This window comes from Marmota flaviventris, chromosome 1 (genome assembly GCF_047511675.1).
Source record: "Marmota flaviventris isolate mMarFla1 chromosome 1, mMarFla1.hap1, whole genome shotgun sequence".
Lineage (NCBI taxonomy): Eukaryota > Metazoa > Chordata > Mammalia > Rodentia > Sciuridae > Marmota > Marmota flaviventris.
Genome location: NC_092498.1, coordinates 181,065,931 through 181,085,986, shown reverse-complemented (window position 1 = coordinate 181,085,986; position 20,056 = coordinate 181,065,931). Strand labels below are relative to the sequence as shown.

Here is a 20,056-nt window from a genome sequence, read left to right as displayed (position 1 = left end):
TCATGTATGCTCAACAAGTGCTCTACCACTGAGCTACATCCTAGTCCTAACTTGCTCTGTATTCTCATAAATCATCTCCCCAATGTGGGGACAATCTCTAACTTCCAGAATTTCTGTACAATCCAAAGTCAAATACCAATTATTTGCCTCTTTCCTATAGCAGATTCTTTTGGTCAGATGTATTGTAAGAAAACATATTCTCCTGACAGTGTCTCTTCATGTTATTTCCTCATGGAATTATATGAAGAAATAATATGAGTGTACCATCTTGAAATTCAGGTGACTTCAAAATAGTTGATCAGAATTTTTTCTCTAAAGCCACAGTGATTTCTGGGAATGTACATATAATATATAGTTGATTTACACTTAAAAGTAAGATTGATCTTTTTGTTTTATTTATAACAGTGAGTAAATGATTTAAGCAGCTCTACTGTTCAACCTGCTTTTGATTTTTTTTTTTTTTTTTTTATTGGATAAAGCTTGGCAGGTTAGTTCTGTAATGAAAGCAATCCTTTTCCAAGTCTAGTCTTTTCCACAGAGAATCCAATTTCACCCTATTTTCATGCTAATGTTGAGCTCCAGAAGTCTTCAGCCTCTTTGTTCTAATTGCTGTAAATTATAAACCCAACCAGCACCGAGGTAGAGAGGTTGGAAGCCCGCTAGTGATGCCTGCCGCCTAGGATGCTGTACATTTCTGTTGACGATTAGCATCAGTGAGACACCGTGCTGCAGTCTTGAGTGGTTCTTTAAATTCCCAAATGTGGTCACAGCAGTGAGGTTTTATTCTGAATCGCTGATTGATTCTCCTCGTTTTCAGAAGTTGTTCTTCTCAGTTTCCCTTTCTTTATCAATACCAAGCAACAGCGGGGAAAGGGGTGGGGTGCTGTCTATCTTCATTTCCTTATTTATTGTGGACAGGGGCTCCAGGTCTACATTCCACCTACAAATCAGCAGGTTTCACAACTCATGAGGGCGTATTCATTTCAGCTTCTCCCAGCAGGTTTCTCTTCACCATTGTCTGGCTCCACTCTTCCGCCTTCAGCTGCTGGCTTAGGATGCTGGGCTATAAAGGGCTCTGCTGCTGTCTTTCTATTCCCCATTATCTTAGTTTCTAAAGTGATATTCAAATAATTATACTCTCATTCAACTGTCCATTTCAGGCTCCAGCTTAAAAGCCCCACGTTGGCAGCGACTGAGTTTTAAAGAACAACGTGTGTGGGAGCAAAACGATGACAAGCATCTTCAGAGTCCCCGTCCTGTGCCAGACACCATGTACAAACCTCCTATGGATGACTCACGACACTCAAGATACTTGACAGAGGAAGAAACTGAAGGTCAGGGAGGTGAAGAGATTGGTCTAAAGCTCACAGAGTGGAGAAAGATGAAAGCACAAATGAAACAGTGCTCCTTCAAACCCCAATTTCTACATGTGCTACTCCTTGAGCATTTATAAGTGCCACCAGATTCTTGGTAATTCCCGAATGAGGCCTTGCATTTTTTTTTCCCCTAAAATACAGGTATGTCTCCAGTGCTACTTCACGTTTAATTCTCCTTTTTTCTTGATATGCTAATTACTTTCTGTTAAGGGTTACAAATACCTAAGTCAGGCATGGTGGTGCATTCCAGCAGGTTGGGAGGCTGAAGCAGGAAGTGCGTAAGTTCGAAGCCAGCCTCAGCAATTTAGCAAGGCCCTAAGCAACCTAGTGAGACCCTGTGTCAAAATAAAAAATTAAAAAGGCTGAGGTGTGGCTCAATGGTTAAGCACCCCTGGGTTCAATCCCTGATCCAAAATTAAAAAAAAAAAAAAAAAAAAAAAAAGCTACAAATATATCAGGGTTTTAGCTTAAGAAATATTCAGCATTAGCCCAGTATGGTGGCACACACCTGTAATCCCAGCAGTTTGGGAGGCTGCGATTGCAAGTTCAAAGCCAGTCTCAGCAACTTAGCAAGACCCTGAGCAACTCAGCAAGACCCTGTCTTTAATTAAAAAATAAAAAGGGCTGGGGATGTGATTCAGTGGTTAAGCATCCCTGGGTTCAATCCCTGGTACCAAAAAAAAAAATGCTTTGTCAATTGTTCAGATGAGAATGAAAGACATTTTTCTAAGATTTACTATTCCAACTCTTATTTTAAACAATAATTACAAAAATAAAGAACTACTATTAATATAAAACTCCGAAATAGATGGTACAGAAATGAAGATCTAATAAAAACTGATTTTGAAGAAATCTATAATTCCTATAAGTATAAATTACTAAGGGGAAAATATTTTATAAATTGCATATAGGGTACAAGGAGGGAGAAGGTAAAATAAAAGGAATATTACTGATTTAAAAAAAAAAGTCAGTGACGGAGAGCAAAGCATATTTTAAATCATATCCAATTCTCCAAGTTAACTGCTATTTCAGAAAATAACCTGGGCACACGCGGTCTTGAAAAGCCTATCAAAAGACAGTGCCTGCTTTAAATGAAGAAGAAAAAGATACACTGAAGCTCTGTAATGGTCCCTGAAACATGTTTGATGTGCCTCTAAAATATAAATGTGGAAAAGATGCAAAAGCAGAGAACAGAATGGAAAATCAAGGTTACTTTAACTTAAATGAAAATAAATGTAAGTTATTATATTTTGAATGATCCATGTTTTAGACTTTGTAAAGCCAATCCCATCATCCAGCAGTTCATAAACAGTAAAATAAATTACCACTTTAGAAAAAAAAATGTGCAACCCAAGAATATTTGCAAAATTGGAATGCCCAGCAATAGAGAAACGGTTAGGTAAATTATGTTACATCAACTCAATGGGCTATAATGTAATTCATAAAAAGCTTGATATGATGCAGGGGGCGGGGGGAATATAAAATTCTATATTTTCTTTCATTGAACTAACATAAAAAGTTTAAAGGAATAAATACTGGAGAATAATACCTATAATGATATTAGTTCTATCGTGGTGCTAGAATAATCTTTCCTTTAAAAAAAAAAATCCTTTAACTCCTTCATATTAATGATCATTGCATTTGGGTTTTGATGAGGGCTCCATAAAATTACAGAGTTAAGTGTAACTTAACGACAACTTACTGATGTCTCATCAATGACGTTCAATAGAATTAAAACGCAAGCCATACATGTATTTTAAATTTGCTAGCAGTCATTTTGAAAAAGTCAAAATAAACAGGTGAAATTAACTTTAAGATTTTTATTTAATCCGATATATCCAAAATACTGTCATTTCTGCATATTATCAATATTTTAAAAATGAAACAAAAACAACTATTGGGATTGTGGGTATAGCTCTGTGTTACAGTGCTTGCCTAGCATGTGCAAGGCTCTGGTTTGATCCCCAGGACTACCAAACAACAGGAGAAGGAGAAGAAAGAAACCATTAGTGAGCTATTTGAAAATTATTTTTTTGTACAATCTTAGAAATCTCAATTCAGACTAGCTACATTTCAAGTGCTCAATGGCCACATTAGCTGGAGACTATCAAACTGGATAACGCAGGTCTAGATTTTTGGATCTCTCATCCCCTAAAACACTGTGATGTTAAGGAAAAGTAGAAGTTTGCACAGGAAATCACATAGTCATTCTCTGGGAATTGATGGAGTCATCATAATAACTGGGCAACTGTCTGCCTACAGAAACCAATAGTAATTTCATGTCTCTAACATGCTCCGTGGGGCCCAAAGAGAAGGATTTATCATCTTATTACCTTGTGTAGTTCTCTTTGTATCCAGAAATATCATCGTTGGGAGATCGCAGTCTACGTTGAGATGGTGCCTCCAGATGCCAATAGTTGATGCGATTTAGGAACATTTTGGCCAACTCAACAATCGTTTGCCTTTCTTTTGATGGTAGGTGACTAAATTTGTACTGGACAAAGTTATTCACACCCTTAAAAGAAGGGAAGAAAATTTATTCATGCAAATATGTGATCATACTAATTCTTCACACCCACCCAACCAGCACTATTGGTGACGAGCAAAAACAAACAAACACACTTCTCAATTCTCAAAAATCTCGTGTGTGTGTGTGTGTGTGTGTGTGTGTGTGTGGTGCTGGGGATTGAGCCCAGGGCCTTGTGCATGCGAGGCAAGCATTCTACCAACTGAGCTATATCCCCAGCCCATTTCTTCCTTTTCTTTAAAAGAAAACAACAGTGCCCACAGAGAAACCTGCCACAGGTCACAGAGGATGAAAAGTAACAAGATAGAAGGGCCGTGAGCTGTGGCTCTATGCCTGCTTCAATCCTGAAGCAGTTCAGAGAAAATCAAAACCATGGACCAAAAAGATCAAAACTCCTTAAACAGTAAAATATGACTGTTTTGCAAAATGATTCTGGCTTCACTATTAGCATATAAGCTCATATAAAATGTGGTTCTTAGATAAACATTGTTTTTCTCTGGAATTGTTTTTTTTCGTACTGGGGATTGAACCCAGAGGCACGCAAACACTGAGCCATATCCCCAGCCCTTTTTGTATTTTATTTACAGACACGGTCTTGCTGAATTGCTTAGAGCCTCACTAAATTGCTGAGGCTCGCTTTGAACTTGTGATCTTCCTGCCTCATCTTCCCAAACTACTGGGATTACAGGTATGCACCACAGCACCAGGCTCTGTAAAATTTTTAATCAAAACTATTGCTAAAAATAAAATACATAATTCGGTAGCAAAACAAAAAAACTATTGCCAGCATATCTTCCATATTACTAAACATTAGAATTTAAGTCTTGTCCACTGAACTAAACTAATAATATTTAAGTCTTTACTGTCTCACTCTTTTGGTTTTAGCAAGTTTATCAGGAAAAAACAAACAGTCAAAATTATGTGCTTTTTCAAAAAGCTTTGGATTCCTTTAACCTTCCTGCAGAACACTCCCATCTCATCTAATTTCACATAAAAGAACAATAGATTCTTATTTAATAGTTTGGAATCAAAATATAACTTGTTCTCCTGAAAACCCACTGATAAAAGTACATTTGTAAGGACTCTGGTATTCCATCGTCTCTAGTCAGATTTTCATCAAGAAATTCAGTCCAGAGAGCTTGACTTTGATATAGCCAAACAATGAAGGGCTAAAAATTGATGTCCGTGAAAAACAACCTTGCAGACAAAGTCTATACATTTTAACAGATTCTCTGAGTAAAACAGCTTCTTCCCAGGAGTTGTACTGTAGCCAGAGTCAATGTTTTCCACATTACAAGAGAATTCCCTCACCTCAATAAATAGCCTTTTCCAAACAGTGCCAATCAAAAGGACAAAGACTTATGTTTACAACATCAACAACAGGAAAAAGCACCACAGCATTGGGGGTTGAGGGGGCTCGGGATTTAACCCAGGATATTTTACCACTGAGCCACACCCCTAGCCCTTTTATTTTTAAGACAGGGTCTCACTAAGTTGCTGGGCCTGGCCTCAAACTTGTAATCCCGATAGTTTTCACAGACTTGGTGAATATTTCGGAGCCAGGGATGGAAGATGGAAGGAAGATGTGAATAGAGATGTAGAAGGAAAATTGAAAGGTGTCTTCAGGCTAAGGATGAGACTCAGTGGTATATGCCTAGCATGTATGTTCAAGGTCCTGGGTCCTACCCCCAGCATGGGGGGGGGGCGCATTTTTTCAACTTAAAACCAATGAAGAATGAGCTTGTTTTTATTTTTTTGTTTTCAACTTAAAACCAATGAAGAACCAGCTTGTTTTCATTTTTTTACCTGCTCAATACTAGGTTTTTCAAATGGAGGCTTCTTCTCCAAAGAGCCTTCAACCACAGGTTTTCCTCTTTGTAAAATAGATTTTCTCAAGAGCTGCAAAGAAATAATTTGTTTTTAATTTGTCTATCTTACAGACAGCCTTTAAGGGAAGTTATTGTATTCTATTTATCTTAACTATATGTAAACAAATTCTTAAATCAAACAGGTAAACTATCAGGTACCAAAAATTTGCCTTCATATCCATAACTAGGACTATGAGAAACTACACACCTTTCATGTCTGAGCAGCCTAGACCACCCAGGAGTGACCACCAGATACCACTATCCCTCCCACCTTCTCCCTCTCTCTGGTTCTGGCTTCCTACACACCAAGAAGACTTTGCACATTCCAGTTCAGGCCACTGGATGTGTCCTGAAGCTCGGGAGCATCTTACTTAAATGCATGAAAGGCCAAGACCTATTCTCCACAAATGAGGCCAGGAAGAGGAGCTGCCTAAGAGGAGCCAGCTGGATGGAGGTCCTATACACAGTCTAGGGTAAGTTTTTAGGGAAAAAATTCTGCAAGGCTCTCAAATGGCAACTTTCACTGTTGCGGTCTCCTTTCACTTCCCTTCCATCTGCAGCATGTAGGCCAATGGTTCTGGCATCTGAATGCCCACAGAACAAAAATACTGCCCGTAATTCCTGCCTCTGGAATCGAAAACCCTCAAAGAGCAAATAGAAAAAAACAAAAGCATTTACCAAGAAGAAAGCTGAATTGAAATTGAAATTGAAATCCCTTTTTTTTTTTTATTTAAATTCTTTACCTTCAACCTTTGCTTTAATTTTCTGTAAACTTTACATGTGAGCTGGATATGCTATGGTCCTGCATTGATTTAAGTTACATTTTTACTTCTTTTCTCCATTTATTGCCTTTTCTATAGAAATAAAACACGGCAACCATTCTCCCAGTGGTTACTGGAAATTGACAAACCCCTAAAGTTAAAGATGGCCATGTGTCACCACGGAGCTGTATCTTACAAAGACTTCATATATGTTGAGTATGGAGTATTTGTTGGTCCTCTGAATGCACTATGCCCATCTTTACAAAAATAAATTTCCAATACAGGTAAGTATCATATGTGCTTCTAAGGATACATAAAGATTAATAATAAAATTTAAGTACAAAGAATTCTAGTTTCCTACCTTTTTTTCTCCTAAGACAAATCTTGGCCCACTGGGGTTTTCCACTTAGAGGTAAACTGGTGTTGAGCCTCAGTTTTGTCATTTACAAAGTGATGGGGCTGAGACATAAGCATATAAAAGTTTCTATTGGTGCGGGGGGGGGGGGGGGGGGAGGCGGGGGGGGGTGAAGTTCAGTGGCACAGTGCTCCTCTAGCTAATACAAGTCCCTGGGTTTGATATCCAGCACTAAATAAATAAATAAATATTATTAATACAGCAAGCATTCGCATTCTGTCTTTTGCCAGAAACTCCAGAGGTTGTTTTGGTTTTGGTTTTGTTTGTGAGATTCTCTATCACCCAGACTGGCTGGCCTTGAACTCCTGGAATAAAGCAATCCTCCTGCCTCAACCTCCAGGGTAACTGACATTACAGGCACATGCCACCGCCCATGATTTCATAATACCTTTTGAGGTAGGTGATCCTGTTATCTGTATTTACAGATGAGGAAACCAAAGCAGAATAACATCAAGGTTATTCTGTTATCACACTGAAGGAGCAAGGTTTTTTTATACCCAGATCCCCAGAACAACATCTACAGGCATTGAGGCATGCTTCAGTTGTAGGACACAGCTTTCCATTGAGTTTATTTTCAGAATCTAAAATTGAAGTTTTTAAATGCTGCTAGAACATGCAAGACATTTTAACTGAATTATTGACACATGAGACACAGAAACTGCCTTTCAAAAGTTAAGGGATGGATCATTTCTAACTCTTCATTCTGTCCAAAGAATGACTGCATTAGAGTGGGTGCTGATTTTTTTGAGGGGTCGGGGGGTGTAGGGTACCAGGGATTGAACTCAGGGACACTAGGCCACTGAGCCATATGCCCCTTTAAATAGAGACAGGGGGCGGGGGCTGGTTATGGCTCAGCAGTAGAGCGCACGCCTCGCACATGCAAGGCCCTGGGTTCGATCCTCAGCATCACATAAAGATAAATAAATAAATAACATTATTAAAAAAAAATAGAGACGGGGATTATTTTGGATTGGATTTCTACAGGCAATTATATGCACATTGTTATTGAAAGATGGAAGGGGGAAAAAAATAACTTCAAAGCCAAGCAATGTTTCTGGCCCGTGGTGTTGGTTATAAACCAAGGAGGCTGACAGAATGGAACCCTGACACCACCTTCTCTTCCAGCAGGGCAGCGGGGAGCTGCCAGGGAGCTCAGTTCCAAGACAAATCATAGCTGCCGTCATGCAGACCTTGCTTTCCTTCAGCTAAGATCTTTTTCCAAAGAAGCTCTAAATAGTAAGAAGCTGCCAAGGTTCAATCTAGATGACTCAGGCCTCATGACCATGTCAACAAACTGTCACCTGGAGTGGCCTAGTGCTTGCTAAAGCTGTGGGAATTCAGTTCATTCTCTCAACTCTTGAGTTAAATCCCAACTCGCAATATAATTTTCCCTTCAACTCCTTCTGCTGTCTTACTCCCCCCCTAAAAAAATCCATTAGTACAATAAAAAATAAAAGTTAACAAGAGACAGGAAAATTATGGAGCAAATAAGTTCAAAGAAAAAAACCGCAAGAATTGGGTAAAGAAATTGTACTGGGATTCCTAGCAGCCAAGGCAAAAGAAGAAACTCATTAGAAAATTTAATTATCCTTATATAGAGTGCTGCCAATGTAGCTCAGAGAGCTTGCCTGATAAATGAGAGGTGCTGGGTTTGAGCCCCAGTGCCATAGATAGATAGATAGATAGATAGATAGATCGATCGATCCATCGCAAAGCCTTTTATTAAAGAGGCAAACTTTTCCTGGCGGTAAATTCTGGATGCTATTTTTTTTTAACATTCTTCTAAGGGTTACATAAGATAATCTAGACTACAATACCCTCTACAGCAGGTGTGTTGTTTTAATTATCCTTCTATCGACCTCCTTTATAAATCTATTTTTAACACCCTAAAGTTTTTCTACCCATCTTGCCACCAGTTTCCCTCCCACACCTGTAAGTCCTGACTCCGAGAAGCAGCCTGAGGAGACCTCCATCTGTGGGATGGGAATGGCTGTAACCCAAGTGGAGCTGAGGAAGGACCAGGAAGAGGCAACTATGGGGAGTGGCGGCTGTAATCGGTGACTAGCGTCATCAAGACACGTGTCATGTCACAGTGGGAAGGTGCCAAGGCCCATTTGTAAAGTCTGGATTCCTTCCCTTGAAGCCTAAGAAACAGACTTGGGGCCCCTCCCATTTCCTTCTCTCCCCAGGTTGGCCTCCGTACTGTTCCTACACCACAACACTCTCACCCAGTGAGTGGGCAGACGAGATGTCTACTCTCCTTTCTGCCCGGGGGCTCTCACCCTGGCACCGGTGGCTCCTCACTCCTGCTCCATTTCTACTCAGATGCCATCTCCTCAGAGAGGATTTCCTAACTGCCTTCCTCACTGGCATGCCCCCTGCCCCCCACCATTCTTGCCATTCTGATTTCACTTACCCTATACTTTGTTTCTCTTCACAGCACTTAGCACCACCTGAAAATATATTATTGACTCATCAACAGTCTGCCTCCCCTGCTGAATAACCTCCATAAGGACAGAGTCTCGACCACGGATCTATCCCTCATGCTACACTGGTGCCATGCACAGAGCAGGTGTGCAATAAATATTTGTTGGGTGGACAGAAAGAAATCTATAAGTCTATGCAAATCAAGATATGTAATTTTGCATAGAAGCATGAAGAAGCTCAAGGAGAGTGATGCATCCAAGGCATGGCAGGTCATTTGAGAGAATCCATGGCATGCTGCACAAGCCCTGAGGGAAAAATATACCATAAGCTGAGAGTCTCCACACCCACAGCCTGGCATGTGGAGACTGAGCATGTGTAGAAAAGGAGGGAGAAGAAAAGCCTTTTAAAATATTGAAATCTCACCTTGAAGAGATAGAAATAAACTTGTTTGGTATCTGCATCTTCTTCCTTGTGGACGCAGGTAAAGAGATATTCCACATCCAATACTATTCCCAGGAGTCTGTTCATTTCTTCCTCTGACACATTCTCCAGGTGGGAAACATGAGCAGCTTAAGATGAGACCAAAGGAACAACACGTATGTGTAAGAATTCAGTTGGAAAACCACAGTTACTCCCCACTAGAAAACGGAAGGTTCTCTCTCACAAAACTTCCCTTCAATCGATTAGGTTGCCTAATGAATCCACAAAAGGGAATTTCTGAACCCTTTAGGATGAATCCTTCTCATAAAATCTACTTGTAATTAGCCTTCCTATCCAACACTAAAAAGTGGGCAAGGAGCTAATGTATTCAAATAATGCGTATTTGAAGAACTGAAACTTTTTAAAAAAACTGAAATTTATAGCAACAAGTCTGGTAATGAGAGGGTCAAGTTCTTATGTTTCCACATTAATAAATTCTCCACCACACCAAGAGAGTTCTCTATTTCTCTACAGTCCTAGACATTGATCCAGGATTTGTAGATCTGTGGTTCAGAGGTACGGAAAACCACATTCCCTCAAGATTTAGTTCTAAGTCCTAAGGAATGCTCAGTTGGCCACAAATATCATTACAGTGTAAAGACTGAGGTCCATTCCCTCAGCCTGAGACACACCAAAATCTCATTGTTTCTGCAGCAGTCCCAAGACTGTTTTTAGCTCGGGATTCAGTTAATGTCCTCCACGATGTAGCCCCCAAACATACTTTCCTACCTTTGTTCTGTTGCCTTACTACAATTTTAGTGAACTCCCATTGACCTTACCCTCTCCCTCCATCTTGTTGTCTTCCCTACCCAAATTTTGTCCATCTCTCAAAATCATCTCATTTAATCCTCAAACAATCCCATAAAAGTATTAATTTGTAATCCCATTTTACAGATAAGGAAACCAAGACTTAGAGAGATTAAATACTGTTTCATCAAACTTCACTCATCCAACAAGGGTTCAAAAGTCAAGAATGATTGACTCAAATTCTAAAGCACCTACAAATATATATTTCATATTTCCTTTTTTTTTTAATCCTGGGGATTGAACCTAGAGGTACTTGGCCACTGAGCCACATCCCCAGCCCTTTTTATTTTTAATTTTGAGACAGAGTCTCACTAATGTGCTTAGGGCCTCTCTAAGTTACTGATAGGTTGACCTGGAATTTGTGACCCTCCTGTCTTAGCCTCCCAAGTCACTGAGATTACAGGTGTGTGCCACCATGCCAGCTCCTCACCTGTTTTAAAGGGAGATGGAACAAAAGATTATTTGTTTTTGTTTTTTTTTTTTTTTTTTTTTTTTTGTGATGGTGGTGTGGGGGATCAAACCCAAGGCCTTTGCATGCAAGGTAAGCACTCTACCAACTGAACTATATCCCCCAGATTATTTGTTTTGTTTTGGTTGGGTTTGGTTTGGTTTCAGTACCAGGAATTAACCTAGGGGGGACTTAACCACTGAGTCACATCCCCAGCCCTTTTTATTTTGAGACAGGGTCTCACTAATTTGCTTAGGGCCTCGCTAAATTGCTGAGGCTGTCTTTGAACTTGCAATCCTCCTGCCTCAGCCTGCCGAGTCACTAGGATTACATGCATGCACCACGATGCCTGGCTGGAACTAAAGATTATTAAGGAATCTCTTCTAGGTGGTGGGCACAAGTCAATCTACCCTGGAGAACACAGTGCTCTTGTCATCAAACCATGCTCAATTGGAATCCTTGGGTTCAGGATACTGGTAGTACCACCTGCATCCTCTATTTACCACAGCTCCTGGCTTTCAACTACCAGTGGCTCCATTTCTCTACCTCAAGGCTTTTCCTGTCACTGTAACTTACTCTGCCACCTGTGTACCCCTCACAAGTGACCCTCCCGTCTTAGACTCCCAAGTCACTGGGATTACAGGTGTGCACCACCATGCCAGCTCCTCACCTGTTTTAAAGGGAGATGAAACAAAACAATATTTGTTTTGCTGTGATTTGGGGGGGGGAGGGGGGCGGTGCTGGGGAATCAAACCAAGGGCCTTTGCATGCAAGGTAAGCACTCTACCAAACCTGAAGAAGTTAGTATATCTCCCTCATATAATTAATTGTCATTGCCCACAGTGAAATCTGGCTTAGTAATTAACCACATTTATTGTACTGGTTTCCTCTGTCTTACTTTCCAACTCCTCTACTTTCAGCTCAAATAAACTACCTATACTAAATCTTTGTCTCAGAGTTGGCTTCTGGGGAGCTTAACCTCAGATACCTAAACAAAAGCATTTTCAGAGCTGGGTGCAGTGAAATCCACCTAAATCCCAGCTCCTTGGGCTGCTGGGGCAGGAGGATCATATCTAAGTCCAGCCTGGACAACTTAATGAGAAATCCAGTCTCCAAAATTTTTGAACAGGGGCAACAGAGATCTCAGCTATAGCTCAGTGATGGAGTACTTGGCTGGCATGCCCAACGCCCCAATGCCCCAGCACCACGTAAAAAGAAAAAAGAATAATTCTCAAGGAAGTAAGAGAGTTAAATGCCAAAGAATGGGGAGCTTCCAAATGTGCTTAAAAAGCAGGCGTAGCTGTACCCCATTCCAAAATAAAGTAGACTTTATGACAAAAACTATAAAAAGAGAACAAAAAGGCACTGTATAATGATAAGGGTCAATTTATCAGGATATAACAATTATAAATATATGTGCTCAACACTGAAGCACATAAATACATAAAACAAGCAACAGATCTGAAAGGGTAGAAAGATTGCAGATCACAGCACAATAATAAGGGGTTTCAATACCACACTTTCAATGATGGATAGATCATCTAGACAGAAAATCAGTGAGAAAACACTGGACTTGAACTACATTTTAGACCAAATGGAACCAACAGACATAGACACAGTATTGTATCCAACAGCAACAGAATACAGATTCTTCTCAAGCACATGTAGAATTTTCTCCAGGACAGATCACATATTAGGATACAAAGCAAACCTTAACAAATTCAGAAAGGACTGAATCATTCCAAGGGTCTTTTCCCACCACAAGGATGTAAAACTAGAAATCAATAACAGGAGGAAGTTTGGATATGTAAAAATTAAACAACATGTCCTTCAACAACCAATGGATAAAAAGAAATAACAAGGGAAAACTTAACTGAGGAGGTAAAAGATATGTACATGGAAAACTATAAAAAATTTATAAAGGTGAAGAAGAAATCAATCAATAAAAGGATATCTTGTGGGCTAGAGTTGTGGCTCATCGGTAGAGCGCTCGCCTAGCGCATGCGAGGCCCTGGGTTCGATCCTCAGCACAACATAAAAATAATTAAATAAAAACAAAGGTATTGTGTACAACTAAAAGAAATAAATATTTTTAAAAAGGATATCTTGTGTTCAAATATTGAAAGAATTAATATCATTAAAATGGGGGCTGGGGACATAGCTCAGTTGGTAGAGTGCTTGCCTTTCAATGCACAAGGCTCTGGGTTCAATCTCTGGTATCACCAAAAAAATTAGTGAATTACAGATTCAATGTAATCACTACCAAAATTTCAAAGACATCTTTCACACAAATAGAAAGAGCGATTCTAAAATTGATACAGAAATAAAAGATGTAAATAGTAATAACAACCTTGAGCAAAAAAAAAAAAAGAGAGAGAGAGAAAAAAAAATTGAAGGCATCACATACTTCCTGATTTAAAAATCTACATCAGGGGCTGAACTTTAGCTCAGTGGCACAGAGCTTGTCTACCATACTCAAGTCCCTGAGGTTTCATCTCCAGCACCCTAAAAAAAGAAACCACAAAGCAATCTACTTCCAAGTTATAGTAATCAAAATGGCATGATACTGACATAAAAACAAACAGAGAGACCAATAGAGAACCTAGAAACGGGGACTGGGACTGGAGTTCAGTGGTAAAAGCATTAGCCTAGAGTATGTGAGATCCCTACCAGCACAAAAGAAAAAGGGGGGTGGGTGGGGAAGGAAATAAAAAGAAGGAAAGTGAGAACCTGGAAATAAATCCATGCATTTACACTTGACTGATTTTCAACAAAGATGCCAAGAACACACAATGGGGAAAAGACAGTTTCTTCAATAAATGGTGTTGGAACAACTAAATTTCCACATGCAGAAGAATGAAATTAGACATTTATCTCACAGTATGTACCAAAAAAAAAAATCAGCTCAAATGGATTAAAACAAATGACCCAAGATTGTAAAAGGGAAAGCTTCCTTTTGTTGTTGTGGTTTGGTTTGGTTTGGTTTGGTTTGGTTTGGTTTGGTTTTCTACCGGGGATTAAACTCAGGAGTGCTTTAACACTGAACCAAATTCCCATTCCTTTTTATTTTTATTTTGAAACAGGGTCTCACTAAGTTGCTGAGGCTGGCCTTGAACTGCAATTGCAATCTTCCTGCCTCAGCCTCCCCCGTCACTGTGATTACTGGCGTATGCCACCACAGCCAGCGAGGGGAAAGCTTCTCAACATTGGTCTTGGCAAAGTTTTTTTGGATTGAACCCAAAAGCACAAGCAACACAACAGAGACAAACAGGATTGCATCAATCTGAGAAACTCTGGGCACAGAAAGGGGAAAAATCAACACAATGAAGAAACAATCTACAGAATAGGAGAAAACATTTGCAAACTATAAATGTGACAAAGAATTTAAGGAATACAGAAGGAAATCAATAACAAAAATAATAATAATAATAATTCAATTTAAAAAATGGGTAATCAACCTAAATAAAATTTTTTCAAAAGACTGAAAAAGGCCAACAGATACTTAAATTTTTAAAAAGTTCAACATCACTAATCATCAAAACTAAAATTAGATGTCACCTAACACCTGTTTGGATGGCCTATTATAAATAAAAGGAAAGATTAAGTGTTGTTGAGGACTTGGAGAAAAGGGAAACCTTGTCCACTATTGGCGGGAATATAAATTAGCGCAGCCATTATGGTAACCATCATAAAGATTTCTCAAAAGTGAGAAATGGAATGGACAAAGCTTGCACAGGCCTGGAATTCTAGCTTCTCGTGAGGCTGAGGCAATAGGATAGAAAGTTCAGGCCAGCCTGAGCATTTAGAGAGAATCGACCTCAAATTAAATTAAACAGGCTGGAGATGCAGCTCAATGACAGAGCACTTGCCTAGCATGAGTGAATCCCTGGGTTCAATTCTCAACACCAAAAAAAAAAAAAAAAAAAGAAAGAAAAAGAAAAGAAACGAAACCCAGTTTGGCATGTGGTGCATACCTATAATTCCAGCAACTCAGAAAGCTGAGGCAAGAGCATCTCAAGTTCAAGGCCAGCCTCAGCTACTTTGCTGACTTCAGATTTAGTGGTAAAGCACCCCTGGGTTTAATACCCAGGACCAAAAAATAAAATAAAATAGCATAAAAGTAGCAAATTCTCCAAAAAAGCAGAGAGCAGAATGATAGTTACGAAGGACTTAGGATGCAGGTTAGAAGGATGGGTGGTGGGACTGGGGTTGTGGCTCAGAGGTAGAGCACTCACCTAGCATGCATGAGGCACTGGGTTCAATCCTCAGCACCACATAAATGTAAAATAAAAATATTGCATTCATCTATAACTACAAAACAAATATTTTTTTAAAAAAAGAAGGATGGGTGGTGATGTTGGTTAAAGGGTACAAAGTTACACAGGAAAAAATATGTTCTGAAGATTTATCATAAAGTATGGGATAAGTACACTTAATAATAATATATACTTGGAAACTACCAAGAACTGATTTTAAATATTCTCAATAAACAAAATGATAAGCATGTGAGGTGATGGATGTATTAGCTTGATTTAATCTATGCACAATAGGCTTGGTAAGTGTCCCCCAAAGGCTCATGTGTTAAAGACTTGGTCAACCAGCCTGTGGTGGTATTGGGAGACGAACCTTTAGGAGGTAGGGTCTAGTGAAAGGAAGTTAGGTCATTGGGGCATGCCCTTGAAGGGTACATTGGGACCCTGGTCTCTTCCTTTGACTCCCAGCTGGCACAAGGTGAACAGGCCTACTCTATCATGTACAACCACCATGATGTACTACGCTGCCACAAGCCCAAAGCAACAGGGCCAAGAGATCATGGATATCAATCTCTGAATCCATGAGCCAAAATAAACTTTTCCCTTAGAGTAAGCTGATTAACATACATACGTCAAAACATCATATTGTACAGCATAAATATACACAATTTGTCTATCTGTGTGCTGGTGATTGAACCCACAGCCTGTCTCATACTAGGCAGGCACTCTGCCATTGAGCCACACTCCCACTCACAATGTTTTTATAATCCCTCCATTTTGTAACAATTTTTTATTGAAGAAACAAAGGAATTAATAAAAGATATGTACTCCAGCCAGGCTCAGTGGCGCATGCCTGTAATCCCAGTGGCTCAGGAGGCTGAGACAGGAGGATTGCAAGTTCAATGCCAGCCTCAGCAAAAGTGAGGCACTAAGCAACTCAGTGAGACCCTGTCTCCAAATAAAATACAAAATAGGGCTGGGGATGTGGCTCAGTGGTCAAGTGCCCCTGAGTTCAATACCTGGTACCCCACCCCCACCCAAAAAAAGGTATGTACTCCAATCCAGGTAACTTTACCCTATATGGGTAACAATTGGGCTGGATGAATGTATGCAATTTTTATTTGTCAATTAAGCCCTAATAAAGCTGGGGAAAAAACTAAAGGGTTGAAAATTAGAGGGACAGAGGGCACCAACCTTTTATTCCTTTCTAATGCAAAAAAGAGTAAAGGAAAAGCAGAGTAACTGGCCAAGGCAATAGGCCCCCAAAGGAAGCAGCTTCAAAAGGCAAGAGAAGGACTCTTATAATCTGCCTCCCTGAATAATCTAATGGATCCATCTAAACTGAAAAACTGACAACACCGTATCATGTATAAATTGTAATATACATCAAAAAAAGTACATGTATGTAAAAACAAAAATTAATGTTCAAAAAATGAAAAACAGAACAAAATTAAAATGCATAAAATTAAATTAGAAAAAAGTTAATGTACAAATTTATTACTTTACTTTTGACTATACAATACTTAGCTTCATCACTTTCTAAAACATACCCTAAAATTAGAATTCTCCTTTGGTAGAATGTTTGCCAGGTCATTTTGTTTCTGGAGACTATGCAAAATTTTCCTGAAGGTCAATCTGAAGCCTTTGGGGGACAGGCCTCATTCGGAAAACAACTAGGTCAAAAATTTTGTGTCAGTTATTTGCAGAAATAATTTTATTTAAGATTATTTTTGCCTTGTAAAGTTTTAATCTCTTTTTAGTGGTAAACTATGAAAAGAATCGTATTAATCCCTTCAGAGTCTTCACTATATAATATAAAACACTCTAATCGAGGTGTTAACATACAATGGAGAACTCATGGAAATGGATGCCATGATTGATTTTAAAGCCGATGAATCACTTTTCTTTTTCCTTAGCCAAAAATATGATCATTTATTCCAAAGTGTGATGGGCCATCTCGATTTTAATGCACTTTTTTTTTTTTCTTTCACAGTTCTAAGAATCAAATCCAGGGCCCGGTACATGAAAGGCAAGTACTCTGCCACTGAGCTATTATACTCCAGCTTTTAATATACTATTCTGGGTAGAAATCAACACACCAGTTATTGAAGTGCTTATACATTCATTCTCGTAATAATATAAGAAAATTAACAGCCAGCGCTGTGGTGCACGACTATAATTCCAGCAGCTTGGGAGAGTGAGGCGGGAGGATCACAAGTTCAAAGTCAGTCTCAGCAACAGTGAGGCACTAAGCATCTCAGTGAGACCCTGTCTCTAAATAAAATACAAAACATGGCTCGAGATGTGGCTCGGTGATCGAGTGTCCCTGAATTCAATCCCTGGTATAAAAAAATTTTTAAAAAATCAACAGGAATACAAAATTCTGTCATCCTCCTAAGAAAGAAAATTTTGCTTAGAGGCCTTTTCCTTACTTTAGTTTTGAGGAAATGGACACCAAGAGGAAAGATTTGACTAGTTCGAGCAATGACTCACTTTTCTTAAGACTACAAAACACTTGACCCAAATGGATTCTGACTCTGAATTAGAAAGAGCTGCTTTGGTTCAAACAGAAGGGCCGTTCCCTTCCCTTGGGATTGAAAACTACTGCTTATTATAAAACTACTGCTTATCTTCTTATTTTGAAAACTAGCCTAGGTAAAAATTTAAATGCTTAATGTCAGCGTGAAACTGGAATGTCCCCAAAAGGATCCTGTGTTAAAGGCTTGGTTCTCCAGCTCCTAGCTATTGAGAGGGGGGGGCCTACATGGAGGAAGTAGGTCACTCGTGACATGCCCTTGAAGGGTACACAGGCACTTCCTCTCTCTGCTTCCCAGATGCCATGGGGTAAGCAGCTTCATTCCGCCACACACTCCCTGCTCTGATGCTCTGCCTCACCACAGGCCCAGAAACCATATGGCAAGTGACCATGGACTGAAGCCATAAGCCAAAATAAACCTTTCCTCATTTAAGTTGATTTAGCTCAGGTATTTTGTCAAAGCAACAGAAAGCTGACTGATCCTTCAGAAAATGAGACCTAAATTCCCTCTGACTCTGCCCGTAATGAAATCTATGATATTTCCTCAAACCTCAGTCTGTAGCCCAAAGTAGAAAGGAACAGGGAGGTGGAGATGGGGGCAGATATAAATGAACCTGTGGGAGTTTGCTAGAAGGAAGGAAGAGAGAAGCTTTACTGGAGAAATGGATCACTTTTATAGCAAAAGAGTGTCTTTCTTCCTGTGACAAAGGACAGGTAGAAGTGGGGTGGAAAGGGGAATGCTGAGGCAGAAGAAGGATCATGAGTGAGATGGGTTACGCATCCTACAATAATAGGGTAGGGGACTAATAGATGAAGATAGAAGCTGTGGACAAATGGCTTGAAAGGTGGGTAAAAAAAGCCTGGACACGTTACAACGAAAGAGTAGCTTCTCTTGAAAAGAAGGTCACACAAGTAAGCCGGGCACAGTGGTGTGCGCACCAGTAATCCCAGCAACTTGGGAGGCTGAGGGAGGACTGCAAATTCAAGGACCGTCTCAGCAATTCAGCAAGACACTGCCTCAAAATAAAAAATAAAAAGGGCTGGAGTGTAACTAAGAAGTCATACAAGGACAATTGTAACTGTGCTCTAGAATACTTTGTAGTCCAGATGCAAAGAGTTCTCAAACTCTCTAATGCTCCCCTCTCCAAGGAGGCCACTGATGGACCCCTTTTGACCAAGGCTCCTTTTCAGTCCTCACCCAACTCAGTTTCTAAGCACCCGAATCTCAGCTTTGGTTCTCACGAAATCCACATCACCAGCAAAACTCTTCTCAAACACCAGTCTTCCCCAAAAAGCCACCTAGAGCCTCATCATTACAATAATACACATACTACCACTACCATCATCATCATCATCATAGCAAACCAGACTCGGACCCATCCTCACAACACTCTCAAAACAACAGCTCCTTCCAGCCAGTTACACTTCTGCTGAAGAGCCAGTGATTTACTCCTCCAGTGTCCTTTATCCTCCACACACAGTCAGCCACCAGATTCAGCTGAGCTTCCTCACCTTCTCTCAAAGTCATACAGCATTTCCCCTTACTGCTTTTGTAGCCATTGGGATCTCAAGCTTCCACTGAGAAAATAGCCCTCACCCTGTTCTTCCTGGTGCCAGGGTAGTCTCTAAATAGCATTTTCCCCCTCAAACAATCCCATCTCTACCAAATTCAAAGACTGCTCCTTGCCCTTTGGGGCTGTTGACCAACATCAGACTTGTTACTTATTACTGTACTCAACCCCATCCTGGGCCAACACCCAGATGTACCCCCTTCTAACTGCAAAGCTGAACAATTTACTGTACTGAAAATCAACTCACATTAAACCAAAAAAGGGTCAGTCCTTATTAAAAGAAACATTTCTTTAATCTTAAGCATTTTTGATACAAGTAGGTACTCTTCCACTATCTAAAAAGCATGTTTTGTTTTGTGGAGCTAGGAATCAAATAGAGGACCTCATGTATGCTAGGCAAGTGCTCTACCACTGAGCTGTATCCTAGCATTAAAATGCATGCTTTCTTAAAAAGACATGCCTTCCTGGGCATGGTGGCACAGCCTCTGGCTATAATCCCAGCATCTCAGTAGGCCAAGGCAGGAGGATCACAAGTTCAAGGTCACCCTGGGCAATTTAGCAAGACCCAGTTCCAAAATAAAATAAAA

The 20,056-nt window shown here is 39.9% G+C and overlaps 1 protein-coding gene across 7 annotated transcripts in view; it reads right to left on the bottom strand.

Moving 5' to 3' along the window:
- The window catches only part of Kat2b (lysine acetyltransferase 2B), a 104,016-nt gene that overhangs the window by 41,567 nt on the left and 42,393 nt on the right, over positions 1-20,056 (bottom strand). For all 7 annotated transcript variants that reach the window (XM_071619445.1, XM_071619465.1, XM_071619476.1 and 4 more), the window contains exons 3-5: positions 9,798-9,943; positions 5,710-5,802; positions 3,710-3,891 (exon numbers count right to left, since the gene is read on the bottom strand). In XM_071619445.1, coding sequence (XP_071475546.1) covers positions 3,710-3,891; positions 5,710-5,802; positions 9,798-9,943 — 421 coding nt within the window. The remainder of the gene's footprint in view (positions 1-3,709; positions 3,892-5,709; positions 5,803-9,797; positions 9,944-20,056) is intronic.